At 43.3% G+C, this 19,801-nt stretch overlaps 1 protein-coding gene across 2 annotated transcripts in view; it reads right to left on the bottom strand.

Moving 5' to 3' along the window:
* Positions 1-19,801, bottom strand: part of UNC13B (unc-13 homolog B) — a 215,393-nt gene that overhangs the window by 43,229 nt on the left and 152,363 nt on the right. Inside the window, exon 1 of one of the 2 annotated variants that reach the window (XM_068973727.1) lies at positions 8,691-10,968. The exons of the other annotated variant lie outside the window; for it this stretch is intronic. Within the exon in view, the coding sequence (XP_068829828.1) occupies positions 8,691-10,968 (2,278 nt within the window). Of the gene's footprint in view, positions 1-8,690; positions 10,969-19,801 lie in introns of those variants that run through there. 2 annotated transcript variants of the gene reach the window in all.

Below are 19,801 nucleotides of genomic sequence, written 5' to 3'. Positions count from 1 at the left end.
ACCACAATTTCCATTCCTTAAATACTCACTGAGAACCTACTTCACATTAGGTGCTGTTCTCATGGTTCTAGAGCAGTGAATTGTGATCTTAAGAAGTTTCTATTCTAGTAGGAGGAACAGACAATTAATAATGATGGTGAAGATGATGACAGCTGCGAACACCAAGTGAACACAATACTTATCTGGCATTTTATTTGAGTAAGCTCATTTACTTCTCACAACAACTCTACTGAGTAAATACTGTTATAATCTCCATTTTTCTATTAATTAAAATGAAGATCACAGAGATGTTCAGAAACTTGCCTGAAGTCACAGCAAGTGGTAAAGTCAAAATTCGAAACAGGTACTCTGGTTCCAGAATCTGGAACTATGTATACTGTAATCTGATGGGAAGAGCTGACTCACTGGAAAAGACTCAAGCTGGGAGGGATTGTGGGCAGGAGAAGGGGATGACAGAGGAGGAGATGGCTGGGTGGCATCACTGACTCAGTGGAATGAGTTTGAGTGAACTCCAGGAGTTGTTGATGGACAGGGAGGCCTGGTGTGCTGCAGCTCATGGGGTCACGAAGAGTTGGACACGACTGAGCGACTGAACTGATCACAGATGATAGGGACTTAGCTGAAAAATCCAGGTAAGGGGAAAAGATACTGTCCCTAGTGGTGATGTTATGCTATGAAAAGTTTATAAATGATTGTCAGGAGGCCTCATTGCTAAAAGAACATCTAAGCAGAGATATGAAGAAAAATTAGTAAAGAAGCTATTCAGAGTGCAAAGAGAAAAGCGTTCCAGTCAGAACATACAGCAAGTGTAAAGTCTGAGGTGACAGCATAGCTGGTGTGAAGGAACAAGTGTGCTTTAGAGGATCATTTCAAATAGGGCCCTCCTAAGCACTTTGGCTTTCATTCTGAGACAGAAAAAATCACCAGAAGGTTCTGAACAGAGAAGTGATATGATCTGACTTGTCTTTTATGCAGATTACTATGGCTGTGGAGAATAGACTGCAGACGGACAGGGGCAGAAGCCAGGAGATCAGCAAGACTACCACTATCATCTAGACGAGAGAAAATGGTGACTGATATTGAGATGTTAGTGCTAAGGTTTGGAATATGTTTGAAAGGCAAAGCAGGTGGAATTTAATAACTGATTGGATACGGCTTATAAAAGAAACAGAAGTCAAGATTGACTCTATGGGGACTTCCCCGGTGGTGCAGTGTTTAAGACTTCATGCTCCCAATGCAGGGGGCCCAGGGTCAATCCCTGGTCAGGAACTAGATCCCACATGCCGCAACTAAGACCTAGCACAGCCAAAAACAAACAAGCAAATAAAAAACAAAATAATGTGGGGTTTTAAAAAAAAAAAGACTTTATGGATTTGGGTCTGAGCAGCTAGCTGCAAGAATGGAGCTGCCATTTACTGGTAAGGAAGACTATAGGGAAAGTAGGTTTGGCAGGGTTTACCATATATTCAGATTGAATATGTCTAATCTGAGATGTCTATTCACACGGAAATGTGGGTGTTAAGTATATGTGGAATCTGGTATTCCTAGAAGATATCTGGGCCAGATATCAATCTGGGAATGCTTATGAAAATCATGAGACTGAAAGAGATTATCTAGGAAGTGAGTATAAATAAAAAATAGTGGTCAGGATTGAATTGGGAGGTACTACAAGGGTGGGAAGATAAGGCGGGAGTAGCAAAAATGACTCCAGAAGAAACAGTCAATAATGCTGGAGGAGATACAAGACAGAGAGGTATTCTGGAAGCCAAGTGAAGAAAGTATTTCAAAAAGAAGGAATCTAGGGACTACCCTAGTGGCCCAGTGGTTAAGACTGCAATTCCATTATACAGGATGTAGGTTCGATCTCCAGGTCGGAGAACTAAGAATCCCACATCACACATGTCCAAAAAAAAAAAAGAGGAAAGAAAGAAATTGAGGCATAAAAATAGACTAAAGATTAATGGACTAGAACTGGTAGTCCAGAAGTAAACTCCTACATTTATGGCCAGTTGATTTTGACCATTCAACAGATAAAGAATATTATTTTTCATAAATGGTGCTGAGATAACTAGACATACACATGCTCAAGAAGGAAGCTGGACCCCTGTCTCACACCATTCACAAAAATTAACTCAAAATGAATTACAGACCTAAATATAAGCACTAAATAAAACTATGAAACATTTAGGGAAAAAAAGTAGGAGTAAATTTTTGTGACCTTGGATTAGACAATGGTTTAGCTATAAAACCAAAAGCAAAATCAACACGAGAATAGATAAATAGAACTCATTCAAAATTTAAAACTTTTGTGCTCTGATACCCATATTACGATGGCAAACCAAACAAAGCCAACCAGGAAATAACAAATGTTATTTAGCAAGGATGTCAAAAAACTAGAACCTATGTGCACTATTGTTAGGAATGTGCAATGACAGCTGCTGTAGAAAACAACACAGCAATGCCTCAAAAAAAAATCAGGATTACCATATGATCCAACAATGCCACTCCTGCGTATATACCCAAAAGAAAGGAAAGCAAGAACTTCAACAGATATTTGTACCCCCCTATTTATAGCAGCATTATTCACAATGGCCAAAACGTAGAAGAAACCCAAGTGTCCACTGATGGATGAATGGATAAACAAATGTAGTATATATACATACAACGGAATGTCATTCACCCTTAGAAAGGCAGGAAACTCTGATATATGCTACAACATGGTGAACTTCAAAGACATTATGTCAAGTGAAATGAGCCAGTCAAAAAAGAACAAATATTGTGGAAATACACTTATATGAGGTACCTGGAGCAGTCAAATTTAGAGAGACAGAAAGTACAATGGCAACTGCCAATGGCTGAGGGGAGGAGAGAACAGGGAGTTAATTTAACAGGTACAGAGTTTCAGCTAGGGAAAACGGAAAAAGTTCTGGGGATTAGATGGTGGTGATGACCACATGGGATGGTCATGTGAATGAATTTTAAATGGCTAAAATGTTAAATTTTATATTTTTTATATTACAATAATTTTTTTGAAAAATAAAACATTTATGTTTCAAAGCACACCATAAAGGAAGTAAAAAGACAACCAACAAATTGGGGGAAAATATTTACAAATTATCTGGACCTATGTCCTTATGTCATTATTATCTGGACCCTTATGATTATACAGTGGAAGTAACAAATCGATTCAAGGGATTACATCTGATTGACAGAGTGCCTGAAGAACTAGGGACGGAGGTTCGTGACTCTGTATAGGAGGCAGGGATCAAGACCATCCATTCCCAAGAAAAAGAAATGCAAAAAGGCAAAATGGTTGTCTGAAAAGGCCTTACAAATAGCTGTGAAAAGAAGAGAAGTGAAAGGCAAAGGAGAAAAGGAAAGATATACCCGTTTGAATGCAGAGTTCCAAAGAATAGCAACGAGAGATAAGAAAGCCTTCCTCAGCGATCAATGCAAAGAAATAGAGGAAAACAACAGAATGGGAAAGACTAGAGATCTTTTCAAGAAAATTTGAGATACCGAGGGAACATCTCTTGCAAAGATGGGCACAGTAAAGGACAGAAATGGTATGGACCTAACAGAAGCAGAAGATATTAAGAGGTGGCAAGAATACACAAAGAACTATACAAAAAAGATCTTCACAACCTAGATAACCATGACAGTGTGATCACTCACCTAGAGCCAGACATCCTGGAATGCGAAGTCAAATGGGCTTTAGGAAGCATCACTATGAACAAAGCTAGTAGAGGTGATGGCATTTCAGTTGAGCTATTTCAAATCCTAAAAGATGCCGCTGTGAAAGTGCTGCACTCAATATGCCAGCAAATTTAGAAAATTCAGCAGTGGCCACAGGACTAGAAAAGGTCAGTTTTCATTGCAATCCCAAAGAATGTTAAACTACTGCACAACTGTACTCATTTCATGTGCAAGCAAGGTAATGCTCAAAATTCTCCAAGCCAGGCTTCAACAGTACATGCAGTGAGAACTTCCAGATGTTCAAGCTGGATTTAGAAAAGGCAGAGGAAACAGATCAAATTGCCAACATCTGTTGGATTATCGAAAAAGCAAGAGAGTTCCAGAAAAACATCTACTTTTGCTTTATTGACTATATCAAAGCCTTTGACTGTGTAGATCATGACAAACTGTGGAAAATTGTTTAAGAAATGGGAATACCAGACCACCTGACCTGCCTGCCAAGAAAACTATGCAGGTCAAGAAGCAACAGTTAGAACTGGACATGGAACAACAGACTGGTTCCAAGTCGGGAAAGGAGTATGTCAAGGCTGTATATTGTCACCCTGCTTATTTAACTTATATGCAGAGTACATCATGCAAAATGCCGGGCTGGAGGAAGCACAACCTGGAATCAAGATTGCTGGGAGAAATATCAATAACCTCAGATACACCTCAGGTACACAGATGACACTACTCTACGGCAGAAAGTGAAGGGGGACTAAAGAGCCTCTTGATGAAAGTGAAAGAGGAGAGTGAAAAAACTGGCCTAAAATTCAACATTCAAAAAACTAAGATCATCCGGTCCCATCACTCCTTGGCAAATAGATGGAGCAACAAGGGAAACAGTGACAGACTTTATTTTTTTGGCTCCAAAATCACTGCAGATGGTGACTGCAGCCATGAAATTAAAAGATGCTTGCTCCTTGGAAGAAAAGCCATGACCAACATAGACAGCACATTAAGAAGCAGAGACATTACTTTGCCAACAAAGGTCTGTCTAGTCAAAGCTATAGTTTTTCCAGTAGTCATGTATGGATGTTAGAGCTGGACTATAAGCAAAGCTGAGGGCCAAAGAATTGATGCTTTTGAACTGTGGTGTTGGAGAAGACTCTTGAGAATCCCTTGGACTGAAAGGAGATCAAACCAGTCCATCCTAAAGGAGATCAGTCCTGAATATTCATTGAAAGGACTGATACTGAAGCTGAAACTCCAATACTTTGGCTACCTGATGTGAAGAACTGACTCATTGGAAAAGACCCTGGTGCTGGGAAAGATTGAAGGTGGGAGGAAAGGGACGACAGAGGATGAGATGGTTGGATGGCATCTATGACTTAATGTACTAGTTTGAGCAAGCTCCAGGGGTTGGTGATAGACAGGGAAGCCTGGCATGCTGTAGTCCAGGGGGTCACAAAGAGTTGGACATGACTGAGCAACTGAACTGATGTTCAGAACATATAAACAACTCTTACAACTCAACAGAAAAAGACAAACAACTCAATTTAAAAATGGATAAAGGATTTAAATAGACATTTCTTCAAAGAAAATATAAAAATGGCCAATAAGCATATGAAAAGATGTTTTAACATCATTAACCACTAGAGAAATGAAAATCAAAGCTAGAAGATACCAGTCACACTCGCTAGGATGGCTCTAGTAAAAACAGAATGGCTAGGATGTGGAGAAATTGAACTCGCATACACTGCTGGCAGAAATCCAAAATGGTGCAACCACAGTGGTAAACAGTCTAGAAGTTCCAAAAATATGTGAAACAGTTACCATATGACCCAGTGTTCCATTTCTAGGTATATACACAAGAGAATCAGAATATATGTCCAGACAAAAACAGCAACATTATTCATAATAGCCAAAAACGTGGTAAAAAAAAAAAAGGGCACAACAAAATGTCCACCAACTGATCAATGTATGAACAAAATGTACTATTTCCATATAATGGAATATTATTCAGCCACAAAAAGAAATGAAGCACCCATACGTGCTACAACATTGGTCAGTTTTGAAAACATTGGTCTGAGTAAGCTTAGACTGTAAAAGGTCCCAAGCAGAGCAGTGAAGAGAGCTTTTTCAAATCTTTCTTGTGGTAGCAGTCACTGTTGTATTGAATCAGTTTACCAGGTTGGCGTGGCTTCTCTCGTGGACTCTATAGCCAGAGAGCGTTGGCCAGAGGCCTGCCTGTGTGCTCATTTACCTTCCTCTACTGCTTGTGCTTTGATGAATGGTGCTGGAGTCAGGCTGGATCTAGCACTGAAGGGATGTTGCCACTGCCCGACAGCCTCTCTACCATCCCGCCTGTAGCCCACAGACCAGAGTGGATCTTAGAAAGCACCCAGAATTCTGGCTTGATCTCTTACTGGTGTTTCAGAACACTTCCTTCTCATTATTTCTGCTGCTGTCACAAGTTCCTGCATGGTGCAGTAGGATGTCAGCCCAGAAGAGAAACATTGCAACCTGAAGAACTGAGCCCCAGAGTTCTGGATCCTCAGGCTAACACTGACTCCCACCACAGAGTTGTTTCTACTGTTGCTGCAGTACTGGGTTGGCCAAAAAGTTCATTTGGATTTTTCTGTAACATGTTATGGAAAAAACCTGAATGACCTTTTTGGCCAATCCAATACAAAAATTTCTAAGTGCCCAGGAAGAAAGAAAAGGGGCTGCAAAGTTAAAGAAAGACCAAAACCCCTTCTATCCAAGGAATTATAGAAAGCTTCCTGGAGGAGGTGAAACATTGGCTGTATGTTGAAGAACTGAGTAAATTTTCCTAGGTTGATGTGGCAAACATAACACCTCAAGCTAGAAGGAAGCATGTATATGTGATATGCTGAAAACAAAGTACAAGGTGAATTTGTGAGACAGAAGATTCCTCCCAGGTGGAGGACCGTGGGACAAGAGAAGATAAGCCTGGAAATGTAAACTAGAGACCAGGTGTAGTGGCCTTGAATGCCAAGTGAAGAAATTGAGACATCTTGATAGGGTATAAAGAGTAGCTCTAGGGATATTTAAAAGGAACATGATTTTAATTTTTCAGTTTAGTTTTACAATGACATATTCATGATTCAAATTCTAAAAATTAGAAAAAAGTATATACAGTAAAAAAGAATCTCATTTCTCTAGTTTTTTTACCTAATACCTTTTCCCACAGGCAATCCTATAACCAGTTTCTTATGTATCTTAGTGGTTTTTTGTTTGGTTGGTTAACTGGGTTGTTATTGTTGTTTTTTGGCCATGCCATGTGGCTTGCAAGATCTCAGTTCCCTGGCCAGGGACTGATCCTGGGTGACAGCAATGAAAGCCCAGAATCCTAACCACTAGGTCACTAGGGAACTCCTTTGTTAAATATTCTATACATATATACAAACAAACACTATGCGTTTGTTTATGTATTCTTCATCTCTCCTTTTTATGCAAATGTATGGGCTTCCCTAGTGGCTCAGTGGTTTAAAAAAAAAAAAAAAAATCAGCCTGCTAATGCAGAAGACACGGGCTTGATTCCTGAGTCAGGGATTCCCCTGGAGTAGGAAATGGCAATCCACTCCATTATTCTTGCCTGGAGAATCCCATGGACAGAGGAGCCTGATAGTCCATGGGGTTGCAAGAGTCTGATACGACTTAGAGCCTAAACAACAACAAAGCATCTTATACATACTGTTCTGCACCTTGTTTTCTGAAATATGTCAATGTATCTTTCCATTTCAGCAAAGAGGTACGTCTTTCTTTTTACAGCTGCATGGTACTGCGTTTCATTGTTTGGATGTCCCAGTAAGTTATTTAACCAGGCTTTCTTAAGAATATTTAGGTTGTTTTCAATTTTCACTATTAAAAACAATACCTCAGAAATAGCCCTGAACATATGTCCCTTCTACATGTGAAAATGTACCTGCAGGATATATTCTTGGAAGCAGTGCTAGGCCTCAAAGGGCATACACAATTCTGATGAATGTTGCCTTCCTCAAAGGTTATACCAATTTCCACTCCCATGCCACCAGCAATAGATGAGTACCTGTTCTCTCACATCTTTGCCAACACAATATGTTTCATAATTTTAATCTTGCCTTAGAAAGATTAATCAGGTTATATGCATAAGAGGACAACCTCATTTACATTTAAAATTAGATGAATAAAGCATATGCTCTTTGGATAAATTTATTATAATTTTGATTGGGAGAGGTAATTTTAAAGCTACATGTCATATCCATGCTGCCCAGAAAAGACTTTTCTCAATTCTTGTAGCCAAAAACCATTTCATTGTCTAAATGTTAGGTAAGCAGCCTTTAACTGGAGATGGAAGAAAGGGAATATGACCAGTGTGGAGCAGAGTCAGGCTCTTGGGCAGGGTCAGCGCTGCAAGAAGTTTCTGGACAGCTCCGAGTTAGAACTAAGGTTCTGTACTGTCAACTCCAGTACTGGGAAGGAGACAGGTCAGGATAAGGGAAATTCCCACAGTGGCCCACAAGGTGGAGAAGCCCCATCAGCTGTTGGAGAAATGGCAATCTTATCTCAGCAAGAAGCTCATGGAGAATAATTTTAAAATCCAACACAGGATTGCATCAGCATCTTAGCTTCTATGAGAAACATACCTCTTTCCCCCATTCCTGCCTCCTACCCCACACCTACTTTACACCAGGATAGCCTAAAGTTCTGCAGCTATAAACTATTTTTGCTCAAATGCTCTTCCTCTTTTGAAAAGGTACTTTCTAAAGCTCTTGCCAATAAACTGGGAGCTCCCTATGGACAAGAACTCTTTCTGTTGCTTTTCAATTCTGTCACTTCAATTCTCACAGGATCAACTTACAAATCTATACCCCAATAATTGAGACTGATTGAAGATGTGAACCTCCCCCATCATCTTGTGAAGCTCACCACCAAGTTGGATCTCATGCTGGCCTGAGGCAGGTCACACCCAGCCAGCTCCAAACCCATTCACCAGAGACGTGAAATACCTGGGTGCGTGTCTTCTACTGAGAGATGGTCTGTCTTCTGTACTAGCTCGTGTATAAGTTTTTTCTGCCTCAGTCTTTTCTCTCTTAGAACATCTTTAAAATTGCTGATGCATCTGCTGAGGTAGATGGTCTCTGTGCACACTTGCTCTAGGCTTAGTCTGCCCTGTTTGGGAGATTCAGGCCTGGAACAACTTTCACTTCCCAGACACGGAGCCAGAGCAAACCCTGGCGATGAATATGCAAGAGGCAAGTTACTGGAAGCCAGAGAGGACTTGCTGGGATCCTGAGAGGTCTGGTCTCCCTGGGCAGAGATGCCCACTCCACCAGACACCACGCTGAGTATGCTCTCACTCCCCTGACTCCCGGGGCTCCCTAGTGAGAAATCCTGAGCACCCTCTGAACTCACTGTGCCAAGAAGTCTATCACTGTTTTCAGACCGGGAGCCACTCTCAATACTTTCAAGGTCCTCAGGGGTGATGGACCCACTGTTCTCCAGCTTCTGAAACACTCCCTGCAAAGCTGAACGAAAGTGGTCAATTGCTCGGCCCAGTTTACTCGTGTAAAACTTGATCTCTACATCTTCATCCTCCTGCGAGCCACCCAGGCGAGAGGACTTTTCCAAAACATCTTTGAGGACCTGAGCGGAATGTTCCTCCTCCTCATTCAAGTCAATATGAACCAGGTCATTGAAAGTCTCGGGCCCAATGCTGATTTCCTCCATTAGGCTGTCACAGCTCAGAGTTGCAAACCTTCTGGACTTGTCTGTCAAGAGGTCCTCTAGCTGCTTTGAGCTCAGAATATCCAACCCAGCTTCACAGGCCAGGAGTTTGTCCTCTGTCTTCAGCAACCCAGACAGTGATAGGCAACTGCCAGTCTCACTTTTGTCACTGCAGTTGTTTTCTGTTTTTGCTGTTTTATATGCTTCAAGTCCTTGGTTACACTGTTTGAAAACCTGGGATTTCCCAGAATCCTCCTCTTTCGAGATTAACACTAGGGAAAGTTCCTCACATTGATGGAGGGTGGACAAAGAAGCCTCTCCTCCTGTCAATTCATTGCAGGAGCCCCTGAGAATCTGGGGGTTTCCTAATGTTCCTCTGACTTCACCCCCTGGCTTAGACTCATTGCTTGGCTTTGCCAAATCATTCTTGGGTGGGAAGCAAAGGCCTTGCTCTTCAGGGGTCTGGGGTTCTCTGTGTTGATTCTGAGCCCTCATTTGATGTGCTCCTGTTATTGGTCCTCTGTCCCCTGTTTCCACCTGAAAAACTGGCTCATCCAGGTGTAAAGAATTCAAATTACGATGCTGGAGTTGTTGTTCCAAAGATGAGAGAGACTCCTTTGGGGGATTCTTAGAGCACGGTGGCTGGCTTGGTTCTTCTCTGGTGGTGATCCGGACCCCTAAACTCTGCAAGAGGATGGATTTCTGCAATATGAGGTCCCTATGCTCTAGATGGGCAAGCTTCACAACAGTAGGCCTGGGAGCTGGGGCTCTGCCAGCTCGGTAAGCCTCTTTAATGAACCTATTGCACTGCATGCCATTAACATACATGTGCTTGGCCAGGAAGTTGTGAGCCAGGTCCATGGTATTTTCCCCATCTTGCTCAGGAAGTCCATACAGATACAGAATGGCTTCCTCGCTGGGTCTGTCCACATGGGGCTCCTGGGCCTTTCCCCCCACACACCCTTTGGCCAGGGAACTGCTGCCCACATGCAAGCCTTCTATTTCACTCAGAACTGAATCTACACAGCTAGAGACCTCATCCACTGAACCTCGGACTTGGCTCAAGTGCTGCCGCAACTCAGCAATCTCAGTTTGGAGACGGCTGATGCCCTGCAGTTCTCTGATGATATAGTCCACTATGTCCCCCAAAGGTTCTTGCTGTTCATGGCGACACCCTTGGCCAAGGCCTCTGGACAAGAGGGGCTTGGCTTGATCCCTCTCTGAGGGCTCTGGACAGCTTGTGGTAATGCTGGCAGATGAGAGGTCCTGAGAGGCAGACCCTGAAACACAGGTTGCGGAGCCCAGAGGAAGCTGGCTGCTGGCCTGCTGCCCAAAGCTGCAACGCTGGGCCAGGCCCCCATCTGTATCCCCACCAATGGCGGAGGCTACAGGCCCACAGTGAGGGGGCAGGAAGCTGTCCTCTGGCAAGGTTCCGGCAGGGCCTGAGGACTTGCTCTTGATGCCACACAGAGTCTCTGCCTTTTTATCTGGGGAAAGCCTGGAGGAGGATCCCAAAGTGACCATGATTTCTTCCTCTGACTCTTGCAACAATCGCTTCATTTTCTCCCTCAGGGTCTGAGGGATTCTCAAGCTTGTTCCTCTTGTTTCTGGTCAGGACGGTTAATAGAGATTGTGTTAGAAGACAATATCCTGACCTGCTCTTTTCCGTCTATTTTTAGCAATTATTGATGGCTGATGCCTGGGGCTTGGCCCACAGTGATGCCTGGAATGGTCCCATGTGTGGTCTCAAACCTGGCACATGTCCCTGGATCCTGGTTTGACTCTTACCCTGCAGCTAGCAAAAAAGGAAAATAGTGTACTTGGATCAGAAGGCAGCATGGTAATATGAATCAAGCCGTCAAGCAGGAATAAGAACATTACCTTCTAACACTCTAGGAGTCAACAGTGACCTGCCTCCCAAGGCTAGCCTTAAAGGTTACAGGCAGTCACTTCTCTCTCTCTCCTTGGCTTCCCATCAGAGTTTTGATATAAAATCAGATCAAGCCCTTGTGTTGTGAGCAAGGGCTGATGCCAAAGGCATCAGGATTGAAACAGACTCCTGGGAAACAGGTGGGATGAACTTGACAGAGAATGAACCTTTACAAATTCAACATGAGGCTCAGCAACGAACACACAGATGTTTAACCACCAAACCTCAAACCACACACACAAGTAACAGACAAGACATGGAATGTTTCTTTTTTTTCCCCTCCAGTTTGTCATTCTGGTGAAGACTCAGCTACTTAAAGGTTTGCTCCTGCCTATGCTTATAACACAAAGTGTTTTTCCCCTGCTTAGTGACAGCAACTTGGAGAGAGGACCATGACATGAAAGTGATTTCCTGTCTGTTTACTGCTGGAGTAACAGAACGCTGCTCTAACCCGCTGAATTGCCTGGAGAGAACAATACATGTGGCAGGCGAGGAGTTGGAGTACATTGGAGAGGGTTGCAGGGTGCTCTGCTGTTCTCCAAAAAGGTGAAAGAAGACCTGCCACCAGTCTTGCCCCTAAATACTAAGCTACCAGTGACTGTAACTTACAGAGATGACTATTACCTTCTGGGGGGTGGGGCGTGGGGTGGGAATCCATTCCCTTTTTACTGGAAAAATGCAGAATGTAGGGAAGGAGCAGAGTGGAAAGGACAAAGCGTGAAGCAGAGAGCCCAGGAGTACATGGGACTGCCAGTAACTCTCTGGCTCTGCTGGGTCAGCTGGAGATGGGTCAAATAGGTTGGTGGGAGACATGCTATCCTTCCCGTTCTTCAACTGGAGATGGTTTCTCTATTTTCTAGATCTGACCTAGATTTCTATATCTTCTAACACCCCTGCCTCCTCCTAACTCAAGTTAACCCTAAAAAGTGAAACCTGTCTGTGAAGAACACAAGCTGACTGCTCCCACAGCAATCATTTGTCGGGAAGACCACCAACTAGAGTCTGTGGCTCTGAAAATTAAAAGCACTGGACTTCTCCAGACTACGAAGAACCAGAAGAACAAGTCCCAAGACTTGAAATAAAGATGAAGCTGACCTCTTTTACTGGAAATAACTAGGCCAAGAATCAAGAGACTAGATTAATTTCCTTTTCATTCTTCCCTTCTCTCTAGTTCATGTAAAAACTCTTACTTCATCAAGGAACTCTTCATTTAAGAACTCTTAACCATCCTGTGAGGCATTCGAGAGGCCTAATTACTGCTTTTTAAGCATTACTGCTTTATTTCAATGTTTCAAGGGGTCAGGATCAGCCATACCCATAATGTGGTTTACTCAACCTAGTCTCTGTGTGTGTGTATGTGTGTGTGTGTGTGAGAGAGAGACAGATACACAGACAGACAGACAATACATGCACAATCTGAACTCCTGAGTCTCGGGTTTAGAGATCCAGTTGCCTAGCTATCAAAGCCCCCAATTCCGGGAATGAGTCAAATTCTTACTTCTCTCCTTCCAAAAGAACAAAATCTACATTTCCAAAGCCACCCCTCTTTTCTCCCTAAGGTGCAAGGTCTGGGTACCCTGATCTGGTCTTGGTGCTCGGTATTAGCTTTAAACCATGTCCCCAGCCTGATGGACTAGAGCTAGCAATTTGCCTTTCAAGCTCTTCTCAAAAGAGAAAGACCGTTTACTAAACCAGGATGGAAGCTCTGTGTATACGCCACGAGCAAGTGGTACTAGGCTGAGAATCCCCAGACATTAAGTTTGAGTCTTGCTTCACCAGTGACCTTGGATTAAACACTTCTCCGCTCTGTGCCTTAGTTTCCTCATCTGTTAAGTGGGGGAGCTCATCACAGAGATGTTATAAAATGAGGTAATTGGTAAGCTGTACAGCAGTGGAGCATAGTTATTATTACTGACATGGCAAGACCCTGAGACAAAGACGCAGGGAGACCAGTGTCTAAGCCTAGTGTGCAGCTGCCTAAATAGTATGATTTGAGCGAACCATGACTTCTACCCCAGCCCCAGACCCCTAGCCTTCCCAGTGTCTTCTAATGGTCTGCAGCAAGGCCTGGATGACAACCATTACAGTGTGCCTTTCTGTCAGTCTTTCTTCTAGAAGTTTTCTTTTTAAGGTAAGAAAAGGGAAGAGCAAAATATTCACTCCCAACATTTCATTCAAGTGACAGGATGCTTGCCACCCTCCCTCAGGCAGCCTGAAAGCACAAGGAAGGGGAAGAACAGCTGCATGGGCCGAGTCTTCCTTTCTAATGCTGGCACGGCCCAGAACGCACTGCCAGGCCCTCCACGGCTGGCCCCACTCCAGCCTAGAGGCAGTTTTCCAGGAACAACACTGAAGCTGACTGTCCTGTTATTGCTTCAGTGCAGGCCAGGTTAACTTTGGGCCTATCTACTTCTACCCATCAGATCAGTATCCCAGGTGGGCCTGGCCTAACTTCCTGGACAGTCTCGCCAGGTCCAAGAGTGCAGTGCCTACACCAGCGGCTGGCCAGCCACACAGGGAACCAATGGCACAGCCGCTGCCATCCAGAGCCTTTTCCTGTGGCATCCTGAAGGTCTAAAGGCAGAGCTGCCTGCTTCCCTATTTAATACATTTTCCAGCTAGAGCTCCCAGAGTAGCTCCTCCTGGGCTCAAACAAAGATGCTTGTGTTCATACCAAACAAACAAAACCCTCTAAACCTTCTTCTGAATTGGTAGCCACAGCTCCCAGGTGAACTCTGAACTTAAGAATCACCGCCTAGGGACATGGGTTCTGTAAAGGCACCAAAGCCACCCAGTCGTCCACCTATTTAGGTTTGGAAACGGGACAGAGCTCACTGTGATGCCCAGAGGATTAACCAATCACTCTGCTCAGAACACCATAGGATACCAGGAGACAGGATGGGCTGAAAGGGCAACCAGAAGAGCCAGGATGTCCAGCTCAAGGCCCCCTCCTTCTTCAGCCTTTCTTTGCTACTTCTGTCCACAGGAATGGGATAACTGGGGCCAAAGCATGAGTAAAACAGTTGATCTTTAAATCAATTCAACCAATGTGCTAGGCACTAAGCTACGTGCTAGGAATATAAGACAGTTCCTGTTCTCTAATATATTAAAGTTTGGAAACAGTTAGGCAAATAAACTATCACAAAGTGATACATGTTATAACAGAAGTTGTAATAGAAAAGCGAGCACCTAATTCCAGGGTGGGAAATGGGAAGTTGATGGGAAGTCCAGCAAAAGCAGGACAGGAAAGGCCACCAAGAAGAAGTAATACTCGGGGGGCAGAAAAGAAGTAATATTTGAACTGGAAAGGCATAAGGAGGCCTTGGGGCCCAACCAGCTCAAGGCCAGCCCTCTAGTTTCCTTCGAGGTATATAGTGCTGTCATGCTGTCCTATCCGCTTGGCCTATCCACTCAAGTCAACTCTCCAAACTTCATACATACACCCTTGAAAATGACAATATCTTTCTGCAGTCTTTTCCTAAGGAATGCCTAAGGCTGGGAAGAATAAGGTGGCCCTTTCAAGGAATACCTGCTTTTTAAAAAGGAACATACCAAAACAAAATGAATTAATCAAAAGGAACAAAGTTTCAATGATGGAAAGCTGAGAACGATGTCAGGGAGGTGATCCCTTATATCACACCGCATCAGCACCAGCCTGCCACAAACAGTCAAGAAAGAAAAGCTCTCGGCTTTCTGAAATGCCTGGTTCTTTCATCTCTCTCTGCCTTATCAAATAAATGTCATTAGGAATGTGAGCATTCCTTGTAAAATTGCTTCTGACCCAAATCTTGGCTTGGAGGAAACAAAGGGGAGACCTCTGGGAATAGGCCAGGACTCTTTGCACATATATCAAGCAGCCTCTCATTCTGTGTGAAACAAGCACAGAAGGCAAAAGCCAAGAGCTCTGAGTCTCCTACCTATCTCTCCCATATCACCCACGGAAGTCAGATCATTCCTGGGCCATTTACCAATAATGCTGTATGGCTAATATGGTGGGAAATGAATTTCTAGGACCAAGGCAGATAGGGGTACTCTTATGATGTTAATCTTTGAGAAATTATCAACGCTCACAGAGAATCTTGTCAGACACAATGATCAGAGTCACAAGGTATAAAGGCTGAGATCAGCCAAAGGGAATGAAGAATGCTCCTCAAATGTGTAGCAAGGTCCCTGAGTTTGAACAAATTCTGGGAGATAGTGAAGGACAGGGAAACCTGGCACACTCAGTCCACGGGGCTGCAAAGAGTCCAACGCGACTTAGCAACTGAACAACAACAAAGGTCCCTGTACTGCAGTTGCCCCCCTCCTCACCTGCCTCAGGAAGCCCTCCATTTATTGGCTGGAAGCTGAACACGGTAAAGGACAGAAAACTTCAAGCACTGTATCCAAGAAGGGAGACAGACCCTCAGGGGGTGTACAGTAGCATGGTAAAGGATGCTGCCTTCTGAGGGTTGGCATATCAAGACCCCAGAATAAAGACTGAATAGCAGTCAGGAGAGCTGGGTATTCTGTGCCCTTCGCAGGGTACCCTGCCAGCACTACCAGGGTTTATTATACCGAAGAGTCTAACAAACCATAAAACAAATACATATGTACCTAGACTCGGATGCTCTTGACAAAGACTCTTTGCCCAAACTTGAGTCAGGCTCCTTTGAGCCCTCTTTGTGACTAGGCCCCTGTCCTTGGACTCTGTTTAGTCCAATTTTAGCAAGCATCTCACCAGGTCAGTTTAGTGAAAATTCCCCACCTTTGATATCAGACCAAATTCCTTATCCCTCACCCTGGCCTGATTCCAGCAAAAACCCTGTCAAGTCCATTTAACCAGATGCCTCTCTTCCCCTGATGCTTCCTCTTAGTCATTTTCCATCCACTGACCCTCACCCTGTTCCTTGGCTAAAAATTCTCACTTGTATTCAGAGTTGGGCTCAATCTTTCTCCCCTTACAGTACTGCAGAATAATAGCCCCCCTGAATAAAGTCTGTCTTACCATTTCTATCAAGTAACAGAACAACTTTTTTCTTAAGCACTCATCATGTTCTCTTTTTCTTTACTACCTAAGACTCTTGTGAGTAAACTGAAGATGGCATGTGAGTAGGAATCTAGCCCCTGAACACTCTATCCACTCCCGGCATCCACACATTCTTTATCCTTTTGCTCTGCTCTAGTTTCTTCACAGAACTTATTGATACTACCACCTGATAGATCATATATTTGTCTGCTTATCATCTGTCTTTCTCCCCAGTCTCTATCCTAGAATGTGAGCAAGGACTCTGTTTTGTTCATTGCTGCAGCCTTAGTACACAGTGCCTGGCATATATGATGCTCAAACTAAAACAAAATAAATCTTGCCATTATAATAAATGCATCCAGGACACAAAAGCAAAAAATGCTAGAGTTGGAAGAGTTCTTTAGAGTTTATCAAGGCCTGGAATCTCAGACCACATTATGATCTAGCCTATGGGCTAGTTTTGTTTGGCTATCACACATTTTTCTGAATTTTAAATTTGAAAGGCTTTAGGCAGAACAGTGAATATACAGGCTTCTCAAAAGCCCAATTACCCAAGTTTGTAATACTTGACCTAGAATGACACCCTTGTTGTTAATCTATTTTACTTTGGCAGACACCTAAGTGGGAGGCTCTTGCTTAAGTGAGTGTGAACTCCATTACATTGAAAACTGGGCCCTGTTTGTGTTTTAATTCCTAATGCCTAGCACAGGGCATTACTATGACAAGCATATAGCCCAGCACACAGTGAGAGCTCAGTGCCATGGAAGGAATAAGTAAGTGATGGCAGAAATGATTTAGAATCCAAGTGTTCTGCTTCCTAGTCCATTTCTGTTCCCATAAAAACATACTGCCTTTGAGTTCTACATTTTCTTACAGGCTGATGGCTTACAATCCCCTTCCATTGTAAAACTAAGCTGGAAACTTCTCCCCAAATATACTTGCTCACAATTTGGTGTGGGGGGGGCACTCATTCAGTACAAATAAATAGAGTACTGGCAGCACCAGCCTCTGCCAGACTGTCAGTTAGCTGCTATCTCTCCAGAATACAAGACTGGTAGAAAGAGACCCTGTGTGTCTTCCCCAGGGATCCCGTCATGGGGCTTCCACTTGCCCTCTAGCTGGAAGAGCTGCTTTCATCCTTGCGCTGATGGTGGGTCTAGAACCACACTGTTCAACAGAAACAGAATGTGAGCCACATATATAATTTTAAACATTTCTAGTGGCTGCACAAATTAAAAGAAATAAGTAAAATTAATTTTAATGTATTTTATTTCGCCCATTACCCAAGATATTATTCTTTCAACACAAAATCAATCTAAAAATATCATTACATGTAGGCATTCTGTTTTTCATACTGAGTCCTTGAACTCTGGTATGTATCTTCTATTTACAGCACATCTCAGTTTAAACTAGCCACTCTTCAAGCACTCAACAACCACATGTGGCCGGTGGCTACTACATTGAATTGCATAGTTTTAGAAGTAGGGCAGGGGACACTCTGGAGAACCTTTAAAACCTGGCAGTGGATGCTCACTGCCAAGAAGAGACTGTCATCTCAGGGGCAGTAGAATGTTCTGTTCTTTCACTCTCCCTTTAACCTGCTCACTCGGATCCTAGCTCCAAGCAGCATATTTTCATTTGGTGTCGGGCTTGATCCTCCCCAAGGCTACGAAGAACAAAGGCCCAAACCTGCAGGGAATGAGACCTTTTTCTCAACCTGATTCTTTCTAGAGACCATGAAATTCCGTGTAGCTTAGGTCCAATACTAGGGGCAAACTTACAAGAAAAATACGGTAACTTCAACAGAAGCTACACCTTCGCAGGGAAGACTTAGAGACCTCTCACAGACAGAGCGTAGGTAGTCTCAATGCAGCTGGGTCAAAGGTATGCAATCCTACACAACTCACACTAGAGGGAAACACGGCAGTAGTAAAATTGTTTAAAATTTTACAGTTTACAAGGTTCCCATTTTATCATCTCAACAATTCTGTGAGGTAAGAGGTAAGAATTACTATTCTGATTTCATAAATGAGGAAAATAAAGTTCAGAGGGTTTTAATGACTTGACCAAGGTCACTGAGTAGAGCTGGGATGTAAAACAGGGTCCTCAATCTACAAAGTTAGTGCTTTTTTCATCTTACAAGCATGACACAAGTGGACATACTATCTGTTACCCATGTGTGTCCACATTTAAATCTGAGAAAACTCAAGATGACTTTTGTATATAGAGAGTAAAAACGAGGATGAATTAATACTCACATTAGACAGAAGCACAGTATAGACACTTAAACACACTCTCACACGTTGGAAAAATGGAAAGGTTTCTGAATATACATAGGCATATCCAAGAATAGGAAGGTTATGTAGGTATATGCATACATGTATGATATAAAAGTATATATACATGCACATGAAAGGAAAGATGGCTTGTGTATATTTATGTAAGGTGAATGAATGAGTTGTCTCTCTCTCTCTCTCTCTCTCTCTCTATATATATATATATATGTAACACACAAGAGAGGAACGGACAGGTTATTTATAAACATATGAACATATCAAGAGAGAGATACAGATTCTTCATATACAGGTATGCACATATACAAAAGGGTGGATGGTATTTATATACATATAGGAGAGTTTCAAGGAGGAATGGACGGTCAGGTTATCAGCATATAAACACGTGCACGTGAAGATTCTACCTTCAGTGCTGAGTATGCTGTTTTCCACTCCTTATAATGACCCCCCACCAGCAAGTTGGCTCATGCAGTTATGTAATTAATGTAGCTGTTCCATATTCCACCCACAAATGCTTTGCTTTTGTCCCTGCTTCTCATTCAGAGTCAGTCATACACTCAACACCACTTACCTTGCTGCTGCAATCAAAATAAGAGTTAAAGAAATGAAAAGGGGGGAAAAAAACACATGAGAACCACAAATTCTCAAGTTTTAGAATGCAAGTGCTGTCTCTAAAAGGAAATCCATTCAGAAGCACTCCTTGGTTTGACAGAGAAGCCACAGGATGAACTTTGTAAGCCACAGCACAGCTGCTTGCCCACCCAATAAACAGAGAGCTGAGGAGCAATTATTCCCGGCTGCACCCAGCTGGCTGGCTCCTTGGTGCAAAGTTGAAGATAGGAACAATACCCGGCAGAGAAATTCCCTCAGTGATGGGCTGGGCAGGAGTCTTGCTGGCTGCAAATCTAGAAATCCAATCTGGTCCACACCTCTCTGCTGAGGGGGGATACTGACGACCAGCCTGCTGAAGGTTATAGCAGCCAAACTTTGACTGGACGTGGAATTCTAACTCAATCGATTCCGGGCTTTGAGACAGAGACAGAAAGCAGGGCAGCTACTGCTCCTGCTGCTGCTCCTCCTCCTCTCCAGCTGCTTCCTGCCTGCAACCTCCCATAGGGCACCAGCCCTCCTCACACGTTCCCGGCGCACACACCCCCTTTC

Source organism: Capricornis sumatraensis, chromosome 6 (genome assembly GCF_032405125.1).
Source record: "Capricornis sumatraensis isolate serow.1 chromosome 6, serow.2, whole genome shotgun sequence".
Classification (NCBI taxonomy): domain Eukaryota; kingdom Metazoa; phylum Chordata; class Mammalia; order Artiodactyla; family Bovidae; genus Capricornis; species Capricornis sumatraensis.
This window is presented reverse-complemented; position numbering and strand designations above follow the sequence as displayed.